The sequence below is a fragment of the Schistocerca americana genome, chromosome 4, assembly GCF_021461395.2.
Source record: "Schistocerca americana isolate TAMUIC-IGC-003095 chromosome 4, iqSchAmer2.1, whole genome shotgun sequence".
NCBI lineage: Eukaryota > Metazoa > Arthropoda > Insecta > Orthoptera > Acrididae > Schistocerca > Schistocerca americana.
In genome coordinates, this window is record NC_060122.1 from 206,549,432 (window position 1) to 206,569,183 (window position 19,752).

At 42.8% G+C, this 19,752-nt stretch overlaps 1 protein-coding gene across 5 annotated transcripts in view; it reads right to left on the minus strand.

Annotated features, from left to right (window-relative positions):
• The window catches only part of LOC124613162 (gamma-aminobutyric acid receptor subunit beta), a 610,426-nt gene that overhangs the window by 302,549 nt on the left and 288,125 nt on the right, over positions 1-19,752 (minus strand). For all 5 annotated transcript variants that reach the window (XM_047141789.1, XM_047141792.1, XM_047141793.1 and 2 more), the window contains exon 2: positions 4,479-4,576. In XM_047141789.1, the coding sequence (XP_046997745.1) occupies positions 4,479-4,576 (98 nt within the window). The remainder of the gene's footprint in view (positions 1-4,478; positions 4,577-19,752) is intronic.

Sequence of the window (19,752 nt, forward strand, 5' to 3'; positions counted from 1 at the left end):
CTACACTTCTCGGTTACTCTTGCGAAAGTCGTGAGTACACAGACTAGCAAGTATTATGTAACTATACTCATTGCTGGAGTTTCTAATTCATTTTTTAATTAAAGCCGTGGACACATCTATGTTTTGGTTAGTAAATGCGTGTTCATTATATAGTAAATTTTGACGTCTCAGCTTTCTATCACTAACCGGAAACCTCATCTCTATTCATCTTTCTAGCTTATTATATGTTAGATATGTTATGTACGTGAAACCATGAGATACTGTGTACACTGTCTTTGTAAATTGCCCTTTCAAGCTGCTAGAAAAGGTAGAGGACGCCAGGTACAAACTGTTGCATGAACCACATGTAAAATAAGGTCTCCTGCTTTCCCGCGTCCGTTGGGTGAAAGAGAGAGAGAGTATAATGTACAGTACCGTGAGTCTGGCAAGCGCAGCACTCGAAAGATTGTTATATGGTATTGTTGGGGCCAACCACCTTGCCGCTGTGGTAACACCGGTTCCTGTCGAATCATCGAAGATAAGCGCCGCCGGGCTGGGTTAGCAAGTGGATGGGTCACCATCCGATCTGCCGAGAGGTGTGGTGCACACAGCTCTTGTGAGATAAATCGAGGAGCTACTTGATTGAGAAGTAGCTTGTACACTGACATACGGCCAGGAGGGCGGTATGCTGACCGTATTCCCCTCCATATCTGCACCCAGTGGCGAATGTGGGTGAGGATGACATGGTGGCCGGTCGGTACCGTTGGGCCTTCATTTTTTGTTAAGGCGGAGTTTTTTAGGATATTGTCTGCTTCGGCCGAGTAATCGAAAGGGTTTACTTCCTCCTTGCACAAAGGCCCCTTCCTCGCGATCGGATACTTTACGTCATCACCTCTTCTCCCCTTCCCTGCCAAATACTGGTGGTGAATACTCATCACACCTCCAGGTTCCGAACCGACTTCCTGAGATTCAAGATAAACCTGGTGCATTAGCGAGTTTGGCTACTTCCAAACGTAACAATTTTCGTGGTGTCGGCTGTGTACTGATTATCCACATAATATTCAGCTGTTTTTTTTATTTATTCTAATTAAAGTCAATTTCCTCACAGCTGTATTTTTTATTTTATTTTAATGTTTATCTCATGTATGTTCAGTCGATTTCGAGACAATATTGGATATATCAGAAAGGACTACATAACTTCGAAAATTCATTTGACTTGCAGACACTGTTGTGGTGTGATTTTATAGCAAAATATATCAACTTGTAGCAGTATACATAAACTTAACTGAAAAGGTTCAATGAGACATCGATTGGACATGCAGCACACATTCCATCTGAAATCGATTTCTTGCCATACTCTCTGCAGCATGTCAGGTGTGACTTGTTCAGTTGTGAGGAAGATTCCAGCTATGAGCTCTGGTAGAGAAGGCAGTAAGGGTGAAACGCACAAGGTGGGATGCCTAGCTCTCGAGAAGGACGCCGGGTAGATTTTGTAAGATTGCTTTCAAATCTTTGTTTCACTTGCTCTACCACGTCGCCAGGCGCACGGACGCGGCATGAAGATTTCCTATGTCTTACCGAACATCCAGTTTCAGTAAAACACTTTTACCGCTCGTAAATAGTCGGGCTACTGGGGCAACCGTTTTCATACACTATACGAAAATTACGCTGCACAGTTGTCGCAGACTTTGACTCTTCAAACCAAAATAAATAGTGTTCCCGCTCGGGACCAACAAAGTCAGCCATCTTTGCTTCATCTGCCAATAGCGCTTGCGACGGCGCAATTGTGTACTAGCGTACAACGTGTCAAAATGTGATCTACACTCCTGGAAATTGAAATAAGAACACCATGAATTCATTGTCCCAGGAAGGGGAAACTTTATTGACACATTCCTGGGGTCAGATACATCACATGATCACACTGACAGAACCACAGGCACATAGACACAGGCAACAGAGCATGCACAATGTCGGCACTAGTACAGTGTATATCCACCTTTCGCAGCAATGCAGGCTGCTATTCTTCCAAGGAGACGATCGTAGAGATGCTGGATGTAGTCCTGTGGAACGGCTTGCCATGCCATTTCCACCTGGCGCCTCAGTTGGACCAGCGTTCGTGCTGGACGTGCAGACCGCGTGAGACGACGCTTCATCCAGTCCCAAACATGCTCAATGGGGGACAGATCCGGAGATCTTGCTGGCCAGGGTAGTTGACTTGCACCTTCTAGAGCACGTTGGGTGGCACGGGATACATGCAGACGTGCATTGTCCTGTTGGAACAGCAAGTTACCTTGCCGGTCTAGGAATGGTAGAACGACGGGTTCGATGACGGTTTGGATGTACCGTGCACTACTCAGTGTCCCCTCGACGATCACCAGTAGTGTACGGCCAGTGTAGGAGATCGCTCCCCACACCATGATGCCGGGTGTTGGCCCTGTGTGCCTCGGTCGTATGCAGTTCTGATTGTGGCGCTCACCTGCACGGCGCCAAACACGCATACGACCATCATTGGCACCAAGGCAGAAGCGACTCTCATCGCTGAAGACGACACGTCTCCATTCGTCCCTCCATTCACGCCTGTCGCGACACCACTGGAGGCGGGCTGCACGATGTTGGGGCGTGAGCGGAAGACGGCCTAACGTAGTGCGGGACCGTAGCCCAGCTTCATGGAGACGGTTGCGAATGGTCCTCGCCGATACCCCAGGAGCAACAGTGTCCCTAATTTGCTGGGAAGTGGCGGTGCGGTCCCCTACGGCACTGCGTAGGAACCTACGGTCTTGGCGTGCATCCGTGCGTCGATGCGGTCCGGTCCCAGGTCGACGGGCACGTGCACCTTCCGCCGACCACTGGCGACAACATCGATGTACTGTGGAGACCTCACGCCCCACGTGTTGAGCAATTCGGCGGTACGTCCACCCGGCCTCCCGCATGCCCACTATACGCCCTCGCTCAAAGTCCGTCAACTGCACATACGGTTCACGTCCACGCTGTCGCGGCATGCTAACAGTGTTAAAGACTGCGATGGAGCTCCGTATGCCACGGCAAACTGGCTGACACTGACGGCGGCGGTGCACAAATGCTGCGCAGCTAGCGCCATTCGACGGCCAACACCGCGGTTCCTGGTGTGTCCGCTGTGCCGTGCGTGTGATCATTGCTTGTACAGCCCTCTCGCAGTGTCCGGAGCAAGTATGGTGGGTCTGACACACCGGTGTCAATGTGTTCTTTTTTCCATTTCCAGGAGTGTATTTTACTTACAGAGACACCAAGACTAAGTCTGTAAGGCGAATGCATTAAGTTTGTACGAATGTTCAAAGTTGTAAAGTCCTTTTTGATACTCATTGTACTGCCTGATCTTCAGGGAGCCGATAGACGTGCTCCATGAATGTAATGCCGTAAGAAATGTAACCATCAATAGAGTCGCCTGTTACGCGTCTGTCACACAGAGTGATAGTGTATAACACAAGGCAGAGAGCAGAGAGTATTCGACACGAAATATTGAACTGTGTGCAGGACGTGTCATAGGCGCCTCTCGTCATGGCAAGAGAGTTACAGTACTTACAGCATTCGGCTCAAGGAACACGCCTAACAGGTACCTGTAGATGAGACAATATTGTATTGAAATATATCGCCCAAATACGAGATGAACAAAATAAAATAAAAAAATACACCTGCAAGAAAAATGATTTTCATTTGATAATAATCAGGGCCACATCAGATTACTGTTGATAGTTCACCCTGCAAGAGCGGGAGAGTGGAAAGTATTGTGGTGTATATTTTTCTCATTGCACCGAAACAGGATACATCCATGCAATGGTTCTCACACAAAAAGTTATCTGCGTAGCGTCATCTTCAACTACCGGGATATTGTTATTTGAGTTTAGTTCGCTATGTTCATGGGCTACACTACGGTCGATTTTTTGAGAAATCTTGAATTTCCCCTGCCTCTTGCCCCGTATAACTGAACTTGTTGTAAAGTAATAACAAAAATTTTCTCTCTTTCTGAACCCATGTACACTCTCCTTCAGTATTAGTGGGCGTTTCGTAAACTAGTGAGTGTATACCTGAACACATAGACGCGCAGAGAACATCGTCAAACGATTGAATCATTAGACGATTATCTAAGTTTTTTTCAGTGAAAGGGCTACAGACTGGGCAATCATTTGCTCTTCCGATGCGTTATTAGCTGGGAGGTCGCGGCGCCGCGTTGTGACGCTACCTCGCTAGACGAGTCCGCCCGCAGAGCGGTTTCGGCGCGGGCCGCTGTCAGCGCAGGGCCGACAGCGCTCTGCGCATGCGCGGGCGTCTCCACCAGTACAGACCGCGCTTCACAGGTCACTACGCTCGCGGCGCGTGTGCTCTTCCACGAGCTGCTCAAAGCGACAGTGAAAAGTCGGCAGTAATGCAAAGTGAAGCCATTGGCACTGGTGGAGGCGCCTACACACTCGTGTTAATTGTAACTTTTCAGCACAAAATCGTGTTTTTATTTTACGAAAACTTACCTCCATAATTCGGTCTTACTCTTTTGTCGTAACTGACGCTAAAGGAGTCGAGGATTGCCGAGATGTTCACATCTCCCAGCATGCTCCCGCCCGGGGTTCTGTAACACAACAGACGACGCAATCTCATCAGACAAGTGTACACACAGAAGATACACAGATAAGTACAACACCGACTGTCGAATTGTTTGACATTACGACATTAGCGTCTTAAAAAATAACACTTGACACGGTAAAAACAACCAAAAAATAGGTATGTAATGCACAACACACAAATTAGAAACGAACCAAACAATGGTGTTAAAAGCCAGGTTGACTACTATTGCGGTCATACACCCACATGTCATTCGCACATCCGTTTTCCAGACAAGAGTGGGTGATGATTCGCAAACTGAGTTTTATCTGTCGTAGCAGTAATAATAATAGAGCCCTGCCTAGGATCAGCGCTTGTTGTGATCGCAGTCATCAGATGGTCAAAATAAATTGAAGAGTGACAGTTGACCCTGAATAATGAAAAGTGTGAATTTCGCTAAATTTCGGTTGCAGGATAAAACACACAAATCTAAAGGACGTAAATTCAGCTAAATACCTAGGGATTACAGTCACGAATAACTGAAATTTGAACGATCATAGGTAATGCTGTGAGGAAAGCAAACCCCAAATTGTGATTTATTGGCAGAATAATTGCAAAATGCAGCAGGTCTGCTAAATAGACTTCTTACAATAAACTTGTCTTTCCTCTTCTGCAATACTTCGGTGCGGGGGTACCCTCATCGGACATCGAAAAAATTCGATGGACAACTTGTTTTGTTGCGAAATAGGGGAGAGAATGCCATGGATATGATACTCGAATTGGGACGAAATCATCAAAGAAAAGGCGATTTTCGCTGCAGCAGGGTCTTCTCATGAAATTTCAGTCATCATCGTTGGCCTCAGAGTGTTAAAATAATCATCATAATAAAATAACAGCAAAGAGAGCTCTCATGGAAAGACTTAAGTGTTCGTCTTCCTGCGCGCTGTTCGACAGTCTAACGGAAGAGAAATAGTTGATCAACCCTCTGCCAGGCACTTACTTGTGAACTGCAGAGTCATCATGTACTTTTAGATGTAGATAAGACATGAGCTGTGTTTTGAAGCTAACTGAAAGCGGGTTACAGAGAAGTAGACTGTGATATGATGTAGCGCATACCGTTCAACAACGGAACTGAAGGTTCATGGTCCCTCACAGTTTGCTAGAGACTTGTGTAACGAGTGATTTGATTATACTTCCTTATTACATCAATTGAAATAAATCTATTATTGTTTTATACAACCTGAAATAATGTACAGAAATACTGTCAGAATCTGTGACTTTTCGCCAATTCAACACGTAGCTCATAGGTTTCTGTACGTCTTTTTTTAAGTTGGAAAACTGTATCAGTATAGAACAAGCCGCAGAGGGTCAGTACAGATAAAATGAGAGATATTAGGGCTTATACGAATGAGTTGACGATCTCGAACGTTTTGCACGCAATCTGTGAGTGGACTGGAAGGAAGCAACTCATATTCGTACGAGACACTATACGCCACTCATCACGTTGGCTTATATGTTTCAAGACGTAAATTACCTGGAGACCAAAGTTTTCTTTCAATTAAGAGCTGCTGGTAATACTGTTTCCCCTATTGTAAACCTTTCCGCAGTCTAATCAGCTGTCCTAGGGCAGCAGTTACTTTCAGATTGACCGGAATGTTGTAAAAGCTCGTTCCTAGCGCAGAACGACTTGCGTGAAAGTCATTACTCAGCGCCATCTTGACTCAGTGATCACTCAGCTCTGTGGATGTGTGGTTAAGCTATGTCCTCAACCGTTAAATAAAAAAATTAAACCTTCGCTTAATGTTATGTATGATGTTATTAGTAGCCGTATGCTTACGCGAAAACTGTCAGATAAAAAAGGTTCACATAAACAGTTAATGTGTTATCTTTTCGGCGGTGGACCGAAAACTCCAATTTTATCACCAGACGCTTTATGAAGATGAACGAAAAGTCAGTTAGTACGGAAGGATGTGTACTTATAAACTAGAGATTCTTACCTAATTTAGAAAAAGGCCTTCCGTATCAAACATAAATATGAAACTGGTGGCATCATTTGATATTCCCCTTGACGATGAAGCCGTTAGAAACGCAGTACATGCTCTCACTTGGGAAGAAAATTGGCCGTATTCTTTGAAAGGAACCAACACGAAATTCGTCAAATGCGATTTAGAGAAATCTTGAAGATATAAATCTGGTTCGCAGGGCGAGAATTGCCGCCATCTCATTGGGTAGGCTTCATCTGAGATGTGATGAAGGTTCGTTAGTTTCGTACTCATCGAAAGCCACAAGCAGCAGCTGTTGGGTGAGGGCTCGTATGATTTACGAAGGAGATAAATTGTATGTAGGCGTTGATACCATGCTCAGTCGATGGCTGCCTTCGCGCACTATCAGTAACTTAACCAGAAAGTGTTAATGCTGAAGAGGCCCCTGGAGACGTCCATTGATATTTCGTTTATTAAAATTACTAGCGAATCCGGCAACGCTTCGCAGTTGATAAGTATGTACGGAAATTGGATTTACGTCATAATCTCCTTCTCCCTCCTCTCTCCATCCCTCTCCTCGTCCATATTCTCTTTCTCCATCTCCTCTTCTTTCCCCTCTTTCTGTCCATCACCTCCTGTCCTCTCTGTCCATCTCCTCCTGCCCCCTATCTCTCTCCACCTCTTCCTCTTGGCTTTCTCTGTCCATCTCCTCTTCCGCCTTCTCTATGTCCATCTTCTCTTCTTCCCCTCTCTCTGTCAATCTCCTCCTCTCACCTTTGTCTCCTCCTCCTGCACTACCTCTCTCCAACTCCCATCTCTCTCTGTCCATCTCTCCTTCCTCCTTCTCTTTGTCCATCTCCTTCTCCTTCCATATCTATCTCCACCTCCTCCTCCCGCCTGTTTTTGTCTATCTATCTATCTCCTCCTTCTCCTTCTCTATATCCATTTCTTCCCTTCTTTATGTCCTCTTCCCCCTCTCTCCGATTATGAGCATTGGCAACGAATCCTAGATTGGGAACTGAAGTCTCTTAAAATGAATGGGTAAATTGCTTGGGCTCATTGGCATACCGGGTATGAGAGACCTCTCTCCTGCTGCTGGATCTCCTAGTCGCATCATTGACAGTTTTTAGTTTTAATCTGCAAACGAAATAGGATTACAAAGATTCGGATTATTCCATAAAAGAATTCTAAACCTAAGCCGATAAGCTTTAAATACAACATTCCTGTTTCCTGTGAAAACAGACTACGAGGAAGAAAATAAAATAGCACATAACTGTGTCCACTGCCGTAAGGTGTGAAACAATACGGTTGCTCAGCGTTTGTATTACATCTGCGTTTGTTGAATCCAGGCCTGGAGGGACCAGGTTGACAACCACTGACAATAGGTGTGAAGCAGCATGATTGCTCCACGCTTGTATTACATCTGCGTTTATTGAATCTAGACCTGGCGCTCTCCGTTTTTCCTATTTTAATAACTCGACATGTAGTTCTACTTTGGCAAATGTGATTACTACTCTGTTGTCTCTGAAAATAACTACAAGAAAGAAAACTAAACCGCACATTTCCACAGCACAGCATTTTATTTCTCGCAGTCTGTTACAACAGAAAACATATGCATTATCGTTTCAAAAAACAATTCGCTTAAGTCCGCCTGAATATTTGTGAGCGTGCCGTGTAGAAAATTTCAAGTAAACAGCTCTAAAACTTATTGAGATATTCTCTGCTGAAGTTTCACTTTTAAACAATATGTATTTATTGATAAGCCGCATATTTTAAAAATATATCTCTTATGTCCGTCTGATCATTTATTAGAGTATCAACGAAATATCTGAAATAAATCGGTGAAGAACTTTTCGAGATTGTTGCTAATAATGTTCCCCCGTTACATGATGTTTGTGAGTTTATATGTTACGTACGTTAAAAATATATAATGTATGTCCCTCTAAAAGTTTATCGGTATGTTGCGTAAAAATCTGAAGTATACCGGTCCAGAACGTTTCTAGATAATTGTTAACAACGTTTCTTCCCTATATATTATAAATGTATCTGTACGTTTCTTACATATTAAAAAATAATAACCTACGTCTATCAGAATGTTTATAAGAAATCGTCCAAAATTTTGAAGTAAAATTTTGAAGTAAATCAGTCAAGAACGTTTCGAGATTTTTGCTAACAACCATTCCTCTTTATATACTATTCGTGTATTACATACAGGGTTTTTCAGAGCGAATGGTCAGTATTCAGGGATATGACAGAAATGACCATTCGAAACAAAAAAGTCAAGTAAACATGTGTCTAAAACGCATACCTTAAGAGCTATGAGCAATTATTGATCTTCGATATTGTGAAACAGATCTCTTCTACTGCAAGCGTTTTTTTTTCATATTTTGGGAAGTGTATGGAGTGTTGTGTATCAAAGTAGCGAAGATGAACAAGTGCTCATAACTTTTAAGGTATGCGTTTTAGAGCAGATGTTCACTGGGAATTTTTTTCTTGGTTTGGTCCATACTATCACTTCCCAAAATATGGAAAGCAAAGAGCTTACAGTAGAGGAGATTTGTTTCACAATACCATAGATCAAGACTTGCTCGTAGCTCTTAAGGGATGCGTTTTACTGTCCATGTTTACTTGACTTTTTTGTTTGGAATAATCATTCCTGTCACATCCCTGAATACTGTCCAACACTTCTGAAACACCCTATATTTATACGCCAAATATATTAAAAAACATGTATCCTATGTCCATCCGAGCACTTATTAGATTATCGTATAAGCATTTGAAGTAAATCGGTTCAGAATTTTTGCTTACAGTGTAACACTGTTGTATGAAGCATATATATCTATATGTTACATTTACTAAAAAATATATAAGCAACGTCTGCCCAGTTGTTATTAGAGTATCATGTAAAAGTCTGAGGTAAATCAGTCAAGATTAGAGTATAAGGTAAAAATTTGAAGTAAATTGGTCAAAAGGTTCTCGAGATTTTCTTTATATAATATTGTAGACAAACATTATTCCAAGAGTTGCCATTAATGGCGACATATACTGAGCCACTATGTAGAATTGACAGCGAAATATTTGGAATCAGCGGTGGGGTCGTAAGTCTTGAAGTATTGCGCTTCCATTCGTGTTGCTCAGTAAGTGGGAGAATTTTTGCAGAAATTTTTCTGTCATGTGCCTAGTACACCTCACAGCTGAGGCTTACTCCTCTCTGACGATAACTTGTTTAGCGACACAAAAATAGACTACCTGAAAGAAGTGATCACTACCATTCTGAACAATATGGCGGCAAAGGCGGCTGGTCTCGGCGGAGGTTCGACTCCTCCCTCGGGCATGGGTGTGTGTGTTTGTCCTTAGGATAATTTAGGTTGAGTAGTGTGTAAGCTTATGGACTGATGACCTTAGCAGTTAAGTCCCTTATGATTTCACACACATTTGCACATTTTTTTTTGGCGCAAGGAAATAAAACAAACATAGGTATAGTAAAAGTATAGTAGAAGAGAGTACTGTGTGGATCCCCACAGTCACTGATGAATTCAGAGATTATTGTATTACCTCTCTCGTTCCTTTTTTACTTCTGTATTCACTTATTTTTCATTCGAAACAGACAACTTTTAATATTTGACGATACATCGGAAGTTGCTGCTGCACTACACAGAACTATAAACGGTTAAAATGTGTGGATAACAGTCCTTGGTCAAGATCGCTAAGACTCCTTTATTGATTACTAATTTCAGTTCACTGAGGAGCCATCTTCGGATCAATAAAAATTATTATCTAATTCGTTGTGTATGAGCCACAACAATGAAATCCTGCATTCGATTCCCGTCATTGTGGTTGCAGCTTTCGTGTTGTTGGTTTGGTGATGTGCAATTAAATGGGCACAGTGTTCGGAAGTTTCGAACATGTTCCGTCAGCACCAGGTTAGGCTTTTTTTCCTGCGGCAGGTACCGACAAGCTGTCAGAGTGGGTTTGTAGTGAGTTTGATTAGTATGTGTGTTCCTGGTCTATTGTGTATCACGTGTTCGGGAGTTCTTATAGCTCCATTGCGAGTGGTTCCGCTGGGAATCGGTTATAGCTCAATTGTGAGTGGTTCCACTGCGACTTGTGATCGGTGATTGGGCACACATGTGTCGTGTGTGTTTTAGTAGTCCAACTACGTGAAAGATTCATGGCTTATAGTTTTTCTGTCTGGTGTTATGTATTAGCTGATTTTTTTTTTTGAGATCCTTGTAGCACGTGTTTGAAATCTAATCCCGCATGTTGGTGGTGTGATTCCAGTAATGAGTTAGTAGACGAAGAAATAAGTTTTGCATATGATTCGATAAGAACGAACAAGCTATATGCATTGTGTGGAATCTTGAGCAACTAAATTTAGATTGGAGGCACTACTGTGCGTTAGATTATTAGCACTCAGTGCTGGTGTCCGTGGACACACAGTTTGTGACACCTTTTTCTTTTTTTAAAGATACATTAAAATATGTAGAGAAATTCAGGTTACCTTCCATTCAGCGACTGTGACATGATTTATAAATTATAGAGCGCAGCAATCAGTCGTCCTTTTTTTGCAGGTTTCATTTGGCAAATCCAGATTTCGGCTAGTGCGTAACCATTATCAATTCATTATTTTCTAGTCTCGATGCATGTCAGATCCCTGTCGTTAGGGTGTCAGTCACAGTTCTTTGAAATTGTAATTCAGACCAGCTTCCGAATTTTAAGATGCTGTTCGCATATCTTTATCATTTACCTTTGAAAAAACAACGTATAACAGCTATACTTCTGTCACGGGAAGATTAGTATCACTTGATTGTTTGTGTCATTCGTTGGTAATATACTGTGTCGTTCGTGTAAAAGAATTGTTTCGAAAATTGTGTAGAGGTGTTTTATTTTAGTAGACATATTCAAAACACATATTTTTACACCTGCTCAGCTAATCAATACTGTAAAATATCATTTCACAGAAGGGCGATTTCAAAAGGCTTGCAATCGCTTTTGTTCAATAACGAAACGATTTGAGCTTCATGTTGGGTCTTACGCTGAACATTTTGCACCAAAGAAATAAACTATCTTCGTGTAGAGACGAAGTCCAATGATTTAATTTTCTTTCTTTTCGTACACTTTCGCGTTGTGGTAATTGTAAGGAAATTTAAGGATCAAAACATCAATGAATAGTGATGGAAGCCATCCTTAACGCGCTGGCCTGAACGTCTGGCAATGGGAAAAAAGGAATGCAGGTTCGAGGGCTATTCGAAAAGTAAGGCCCGATCAATCGCGAAATCGAAACCACAGCGAAAATCCAATGAAGCTTTGCGTAGGTGTGTTGAACAGTGTTTCAGTATGCCCTACGATCGCGTCATGTCGCTCTTTTCAGTTCTGAGATCAAAGTGAGCACGTGAAGATGGCCGGCCGGTGTGGCCGAACGGCTCTAGGCGCTACTGTCCGGAACCGCGTTGCTGCTACGGTCGCAGGTTCAAATCTTGCCTCGGGCATGGATGTGTGATGTCCTTGGGTTGGTTACGTTTAAGTAGTTCTAAGTCTAGGGGACTGATGACCTTAGATGTTAAGTCCCATAGTGCTTCGAGCCATTTGAACCATTTTTTTTGAACGTAAAAATCACGAGAAAATAGTGTCTCTCGGAAAGTGTGAGTGCCTATAAGCGATTTGAGAGATTTCACCTGAGTCATGCAACCCGCACAACGTAGTGTAATGCAGTACCTTCTTGATAACAATTCTCGGCCGCACACTGCAGGGGCAACGAGGATGCTCCTACAGCATTTTCAATGGGAAGTGTTTGATCACACACCGTGCAGCCCGGAGTTGGTTCCCTCTGATTTTCGTCTCTGCTCATATGAACCGCTGGCTATTAAGACAACATTTTGGCAGAGACAACAAGCTACAAATCAGGGAAGAGAACTAACAGAAAGCATGGACGGCTGCCTTCTGTAACGAGGGTACTGAAATGTTGGTACAAAGCACGACCAATGTCTCAGTCGGAGCTGCATATATATAGAGAAGTAGCTGGAAGGTGTAGCTAACTGTTCCAAATAAAACGTTTTTGATTGTCACTGTGGTTCCCACATCGAGACCGATCGGATCTCATATATACGATTCTAGTGATTATAATGAGAATCACTCCCATTGCCGTTTGAATGTGGTTTCATTACGCGGCAAAATGTGTATGCGGAACGTGGGCGTGGTTAGTTGCGTCGTCGTCTTGTGTATTCTCGTCGTGATTTTGATATTATTTGTGTGTTGAGCACACTTTCGCGCGGTTTGTGTTAAGTCGTCGGCGTGTCCTGATAAGCGTGTGGCTTTTGGCTTGTGGATTGCGGATTGCAGTTGTGTCTTTTAGCTGGTTCTAAGGAACTAGGTCGTTGCTGGCTGCGTTACGTAAACGGTTCGTATGTTGTCAGCGCTGCTTGTTTTAGGGACATGTGGATATTTATGGAGTTGTGTCCTTGTGTTACGTTAGGAACAACGGACGCGTCTTTCGTTGTTGTGGCCTTTCATGTTTCTCAGTGACTGTCATCGGCAAAGTTGTACAGCGAAAATTGTTCTAATTCGTCAATGTTAATTACTCTAGAGCGCTTTATAAACCGCACATGTCCCCGCTTTGAACTGAAAACCTAGTTTAATCTACGGCTAGTGCCGGTTACTTGAGTCACATTTGCCATAAGTCCTATTTTCATTGTTATAAGTGATGTTAAGCTCAATAATGTTAATACGTGAGAGCTTAGCTGTGGGTGTAGCTCAGAGGGGCTGCTACTCTGTCCACTAACATCTAGTAACCTTTATTACTAACTAAATTCTTCGTTGTCAATGCTAGTTTTTGAACCATTTTGCATGCTGCGATTACGTTTAATATTTATTGAATGCCATTCTGATTAAGTTTCAGAACAATGCTCTGCTGATTGTATTAGGTGATATTAAGTGCCAGCCATAGGTGTTGGCCGGCCGAAGTGGCCGTCCGGTTCTAGGCGCTACAGTCTGGAACCGAGCGACAGCTACGGTCGCAGGTTCGAATCCTGCCTCGGGCATGGATGTGTGTAATGTCCTTAGGTTAGTTAGGTTTAATTAGTTCTAAGTCTAGGGGACTGATGACCTCAGAAGTTAAGTCGCATAGTGCTCAGAACCATTTGAACCATAGGTGTTGCTCGAAGAGAGATAAAGTCGCTTACTCAGCTGTGATTCAGAGTAATAGTGCTTCCGTCTTCCGTTCACCATACGAGGTGCGACAATAAAGTAATGAGACTGATTTTCTTTGCAAGATGTGGCAACCCTGCAGGCTTGTGTAGGCACTATAATTTTGACCTCGGTCTATAAGCTGCTTCTAGTCCAAGCGGCACATTGATGCAACTGCTCAGTCGTCAGGTGTGCTGTAATAAGTTAACACATGTTTTTCTCTCTCGTGACGGAAATGGAACCGCATAATACTGCGCAATGGTATGCCATTTCTTTTTGCGTTAAATTGGGTGAAAACGCGACGACAACTTACGGTAAGCATCAGAAGCCTTTTGGAGAGGAGGTTCTGTCAAGAGCTCAAGTTTTTCGTTGGCATAAAATGTTTAGTGAAGGCAGAACGAATGTTGAAGATGAAGACTGCAGTGGACGACCATCAAACTCACGGACAGATGTCAACTTGGCTAGGGTGCGTGAACTCGTACGAGCTGATCGAAGATTATCCGTGAAAATGATTGCAGAAGAACTGAACATCAATCGAGAAACGGTTTGTCTAATAATAACTGAAGATCTTCTGCATCACGTTAATGCGCCATCCCATACTGCTCTGTCAATACAGCAATTTTTAACCTCAGAACAAATTTCAGTACTACCACAGCCATCTTATTCACCAGATATCGCTCCGTGCGACTTTTTTCTACTTCCAAGAGCCAAAACAGCGATCAAGGGACACCATTTTCAAACAACACAAGATGTCCAAATAGCTGTGTCGGGGGTCTTGGAGGATATTACAGAAAATCAGTTCCAGAAATGTTACCATCAATGGCAGACGCGCTGGAAAAAGTAGGTGCAGTCAGAAGGGAACTACTTTGAAGGAGACAACACTAAACTTGAGTAAAACGGTAAGCAACATTTTTATTTTCACATCAGTCTCATAACTTTGTTGTCGCTCCTCGTATACTCTCAGCAGTTGAGGGGTGCGCGCCGTCGTTGCTACCTGCGCTGCTCTGGTCGAGATGGACGTGCTCTCACATTTGGCGTCCACCTCACTCGAAGGGCGTCGTGTGTTCCAACTGGGCATCGGATCTCAAGATACTATTTTTAATGAATTCCGAGTTGAAAAAGCCAAATGAAAGATGGAAAAGTAAATGTCAGTCCAACCACACTGAGCCCTAATCAGCGGAGGGTAACCTGTATCATTATCAGTGATTTTCTTTCCCATTGCACTCGCAAACAGAGCGAGGGAAAAACGACTGTCTCTATGCCTCCGTACCAGCCCTAATTTCGCTGATCTTCGTGGTCCTTAAGCAAAATGTGCATTGGCGGCAATAGAATCCCCGTGCAGTGAGCGTCAAATGCCGGTTAACTAGAATTTCTCATAGTGTTAATCGAAAAGTCCGTCATCTTCCTTCCAGCAATTGCCATTTGAGTTTCCGAAGCATCTCCGTAATACGTGAGTATTGTTCGAACCTACAGGTAACAAATCTAACAGACCGCCTCTGAATTAGTTCGATGCCTTTCTTTAATCCGATCTGCAGCAGATCCCAAACACTCGAACGCTACTCAACAATGGGTCGCTCTAGTGTCTTGTATGCGGTCATCTTTACGGATAAAACCACATTTTTTCAAAATTCTCCTAATAAACCGAAGTAGAGCGTTGGCCTTCCGTATTGCAATCCTTAGAAGCTTACTCCATTTGATATTGCTTTGGAACGTTACGCCTAGTTATTGAATCGGCATGACTGTGTCAGGCAGCACACTATTAATGCTGTGTTCAAACATTAAGAGTTTGTTTTCTCTATTCTTCTGCATTAACTTAAATTTTCTACATTTAGAGCTAGCTGCCATTCATCACACCAACTAGAACTTTGTTTAAACCATCTTGATCGTCCTGCAGTCACTCAACGACGTCACTTTCCCGTGCACCACAGCAACCGCAGACTGCTGTTCATCCTGTCCCCCGGGTCATTTACCTATGTACATAGAAAATAGCAGCGGTCCTGTCACACTTCCTGTCATTGTGACACTCTTGACATGTCCTTACCTCTGAACACTCCCCGTCAAAGACAACATACTGGGTTCTGCTATTTAAGAAGTCTTCGAGCCACTCACATATCTGGGAAATGCGAGGTCGAGTTGATGTTTTTCTGTTCGTCTTTTCAATGTACTGCTTTCCTCGCCGATTTTGCGGAGTACCTCCACATTTCTTACGTAAAGAATCCATTATTCTTCCCATAAGCAAATTTTTGACCTTAATTAATGAGTAAACCGTTGGTCTAAGACAAGGACGTTCGATTGCAAATTGTTTGTACTTCCCTCAAGCGACGCTTCCGCACAATTCAAAAGACGGCGCCCCAGTACAAGTCGGGTCGCGATTTTCTCGACGCACGAGCTGCCAATCGCTCGATAACTGGATTCATTTCGTTTGAGAACAATGTACAGTTGTCTCGCGACCTGTCCCTGGACTGGTGCTGCCTTCTGTGGTCAATTTCTAGATTCGTATAGAAAAAAAATTCACGAATGTAACAGCTGCTGCAGTGAATGGCTGAGCCAATATGGTCACCCTGACGTAATTTCGTACATATACTCGTTACGTTTCGCAGTTAGTCGTAATTCTGCTACAAATACGTCACGTTTGTTGAGTGAGCAAGAAATTCTGGAAGCTCGAGAGGAAGAAATTGCTCAGCAACTCATTTCGCACTTTTTTCTTGGGACGATAAATGTACTTTCTGTCATTAGTATTTTAAAAGTTGTAGTCTATCAAAGATCTCGAAACTTGGCCCTTTTTTAGTGCGTGTTAATCTTGAAGATACACAAATAAGATATGTGTTAGTAATGGTTTAAGAACATGCATACATGGCCAGTTCCCTAGGCCCAACACTCTTCTAAGTGGCGAGGCTCCAAGGTGTTAAAAGGCACACTCGCCTCATAGTGAAATTCTGATTTTAGGCGTTTATTTTAGGAGGCAACAATACTGCCCCGATATCACAGAGGATTAGTGCAGTGCATGTCAGAAGAATTTCCTGGAAATAAAGCGCTTGAGAGAGCACCGCAGGTGGCCGGCGTCGTCCTGCAGAGAGCGCTGCCGCGTCCAGGCCTGGCGCCAGCGCCGCTAGTTGCCATTAGCGCCGCTGCGCCCCCGCCGGCGCCAGCGTCGGCGCCACCCTGACGCGCTGGCCGTGCCGTGCCACGCCCAAACTGCAGCCTCTGCAGATGCCTCTCTATTTGTACTTGTCCACTCTCCTAAACGTGACGAACAGCCGACAGCTGCACGCATAATCGCGCCTAATTGCACAGCTTAAAAGTCTGCTGCATTCGGGAAAAGCCGGCTGCTATGGGGTTTCTGGAACGCATTTGAGTCTAAAAATGCAGTGCCTACTTTAACAGCGCATCAATTGATATGTTTCCCCATAATGATCGAGATTAGGTAGGTCTGTTTATCCATGAACACAACATCGACACCTAAAACTCTTCATCGTAGTCAATTTTTGTACTAATTTATTCCTTTCGGAACATTAATGAAAATAGTACGGCTTTCATGTTATGTTCTTCTTATTAAGGGGTGAAAGGTTCACCTTGTCCCTTGTGATTTGTCTCCAACTCTAGGTTAACAATGTACACTCTGTAAATCAGGTTCTCAAGTCCTCTTTTAAACCTTGCTAAAAATGCGTTACTGTTCTTTCTGGCGAACAGAAGAAACTCCTGAATTTTTGATAGTCTTGTACAATTCTACTGAAAACTCCTTTGTTTTCCTAAACGAGAGATTGATTTCGACTACTTGATGTATTGCTTCAGATAGAAGGTCCTTTGTTCGCCATAATCGCATAGTAAAAGTTGATCCTGCTCTAACGTAACAAACTTTTGGCCCTTTCTATATCGATATTTTTACATCTGTTTATTTTATCAGCTTTCTTGGTATGGTTTACGTATTCGTAGTTGGCTTCTGTGTCAGAAATTATCCTCGGGTTTAGTAACATGTAGTGGGAGTCAGAATTACCTCTTATTTCCAGTGAAGTCATAGGTTTTGTGGGAGATGGGGTCCATGAAGTAAGCCTGCAGAGCTAGATACTGCACATGTTAATTTCGACTTTTTCTTTTTAGAACAGCCTTTTCAAACAACTGAAATATTTCAATATACCTCTATTCTAATAACTTATTTTACTTAAAAGACGATTGATAATTATTGTTAATTAATTAAAACTTCGATAGAGGCATATGGATAACTCTCGTAATTCGTTGTCTAAATGAAATTTGTTTCGTAATCATCTGACTAAACGGAATCGTCTGATTGCAGTAATACTTATTTTATTCTACCATTTTTCTATTGCTTTTTGTTTTTGTTTTTAGCTCTTCCAAACCTCCTTTCAGTCCTGTTCAACCAGCACATCATAAACACTATTCGAATGCGTACAGAACTAGCACTGTGTGAAGAACTCAGAACGTAATTTGGATGCTACAGATTGTCCACACAATTGACCATCAGCATAACATAAGAGTTTGAATCAAGCCCCAGTGGAGCGTTTTTTTTTTTTTCATTTTTTACGATATAACTAACTTCGATCTCCGCGGAGCATCTTCAGGTTTATGTAGTTGTGTTAGCAACCCATAGTCTCTGTATCAAAACTACACAACACAGTACCGTGACGTTAGTCTGATGTGTGGTCCGTACAGACACGACGGGTTACTGACGCAACTTGATCAATCTGAAGATGATCCATGGAGGCTGAAATTAGTCATTTCGTAATAGAAAAAAATTATACTGGGTCTTGATTCAAGCTTTTAAGTTATGATGATAGCCAATTATGTGAGCAACTCAAAGTCTCCAAATTACAGCCTGAGTTCGTCACAAATTGCTGGTTCTGTTCAAATGCAAATAGTGTCTATAGTATATTGAATGTGCAACTGGGACTGAGAACTAAACAATGTGTCAAAATTGTTTCCATTTCTAATACAATTACTGTCCTCCCACAACAAATTTGATGTGTAGTGATAAATTAAAAGTATGTGAAACTTATCGTAACTGTGATGTAGAGTTTGTTTGGCGCCATACGGATGATATCACAAACCTCCACAAGACATCGAAGTAAGTGTCCAAGGAATAGAAAAGCAACTGGAATCACTCAATAGAGGAAAGTCCACTGGACCTGACGGGATACCAATTCGATTCTACACAGAGTACGCGAAAGAACTTGCCCCCCTTCTAACAGCCGTGTACCGCAAGTCTCTAGAGGAACGGAGGGTTCCAAATGATTGGAAAAGAGCACAGATAGTCCCAGTCTTCAAGAAGGGTCGTCGAGCAGATGCGCAAAACTATAGACCTATATCTCTTACGTCGATCTCTTCTAGAATTTTAGAACATGTTTTGTGCTCGCGTTTCATGTCATTTCTGGAAACCCAGAATCTACTATGTAGGAATCAACATGGATTCCGGAAACAGCGATCGTGTGAGACCCAACCCGCCTTATTTGTTCATGAGACACAGAAAATATTAGATACAGGCTCCCAGGTAGATGCTATTTTTCTTGACTTCCGGAAGGCATTCGATACAGTTCCGCACTGTCGCCTGATAAACAAAGTAAGAGCCTACGGAATATCAGACCAGCTGTGTGGCTGGATTGAAGAGTTTTTAGCAAACAGAACACAGCATGTTGTTATCAATGGAGAGACGTCTACAGACGTTAAAGTAACCTCTGGCGTGCCACAGGGGAGTGTTATGGGACCATTGCTTTTCACAATATATATAAATGACTTAGTAGATAGTGTCGGAAGTTCCATGCGGCTTTTCGCGGATGATGCTGTAGTATACAGAGAAGTTGCAGCATTAGAAAATTGTAACGAAATGCAGGAAGATCTGCAGCGGATAGGCACTTGGTGCAGGGAGTGGCAACTGACCCTTAACATAGACAAATGTAATGTATTGCGAATACATAGAAAGAAGGATCCTTTATTGTATGATTATATGATAGCGGAACAAACACTGGTAGCAGTTACTTCTGTAAAATATCTGGGGGTATGCGTGCGGAACGATTTGAAGTGGAATGAT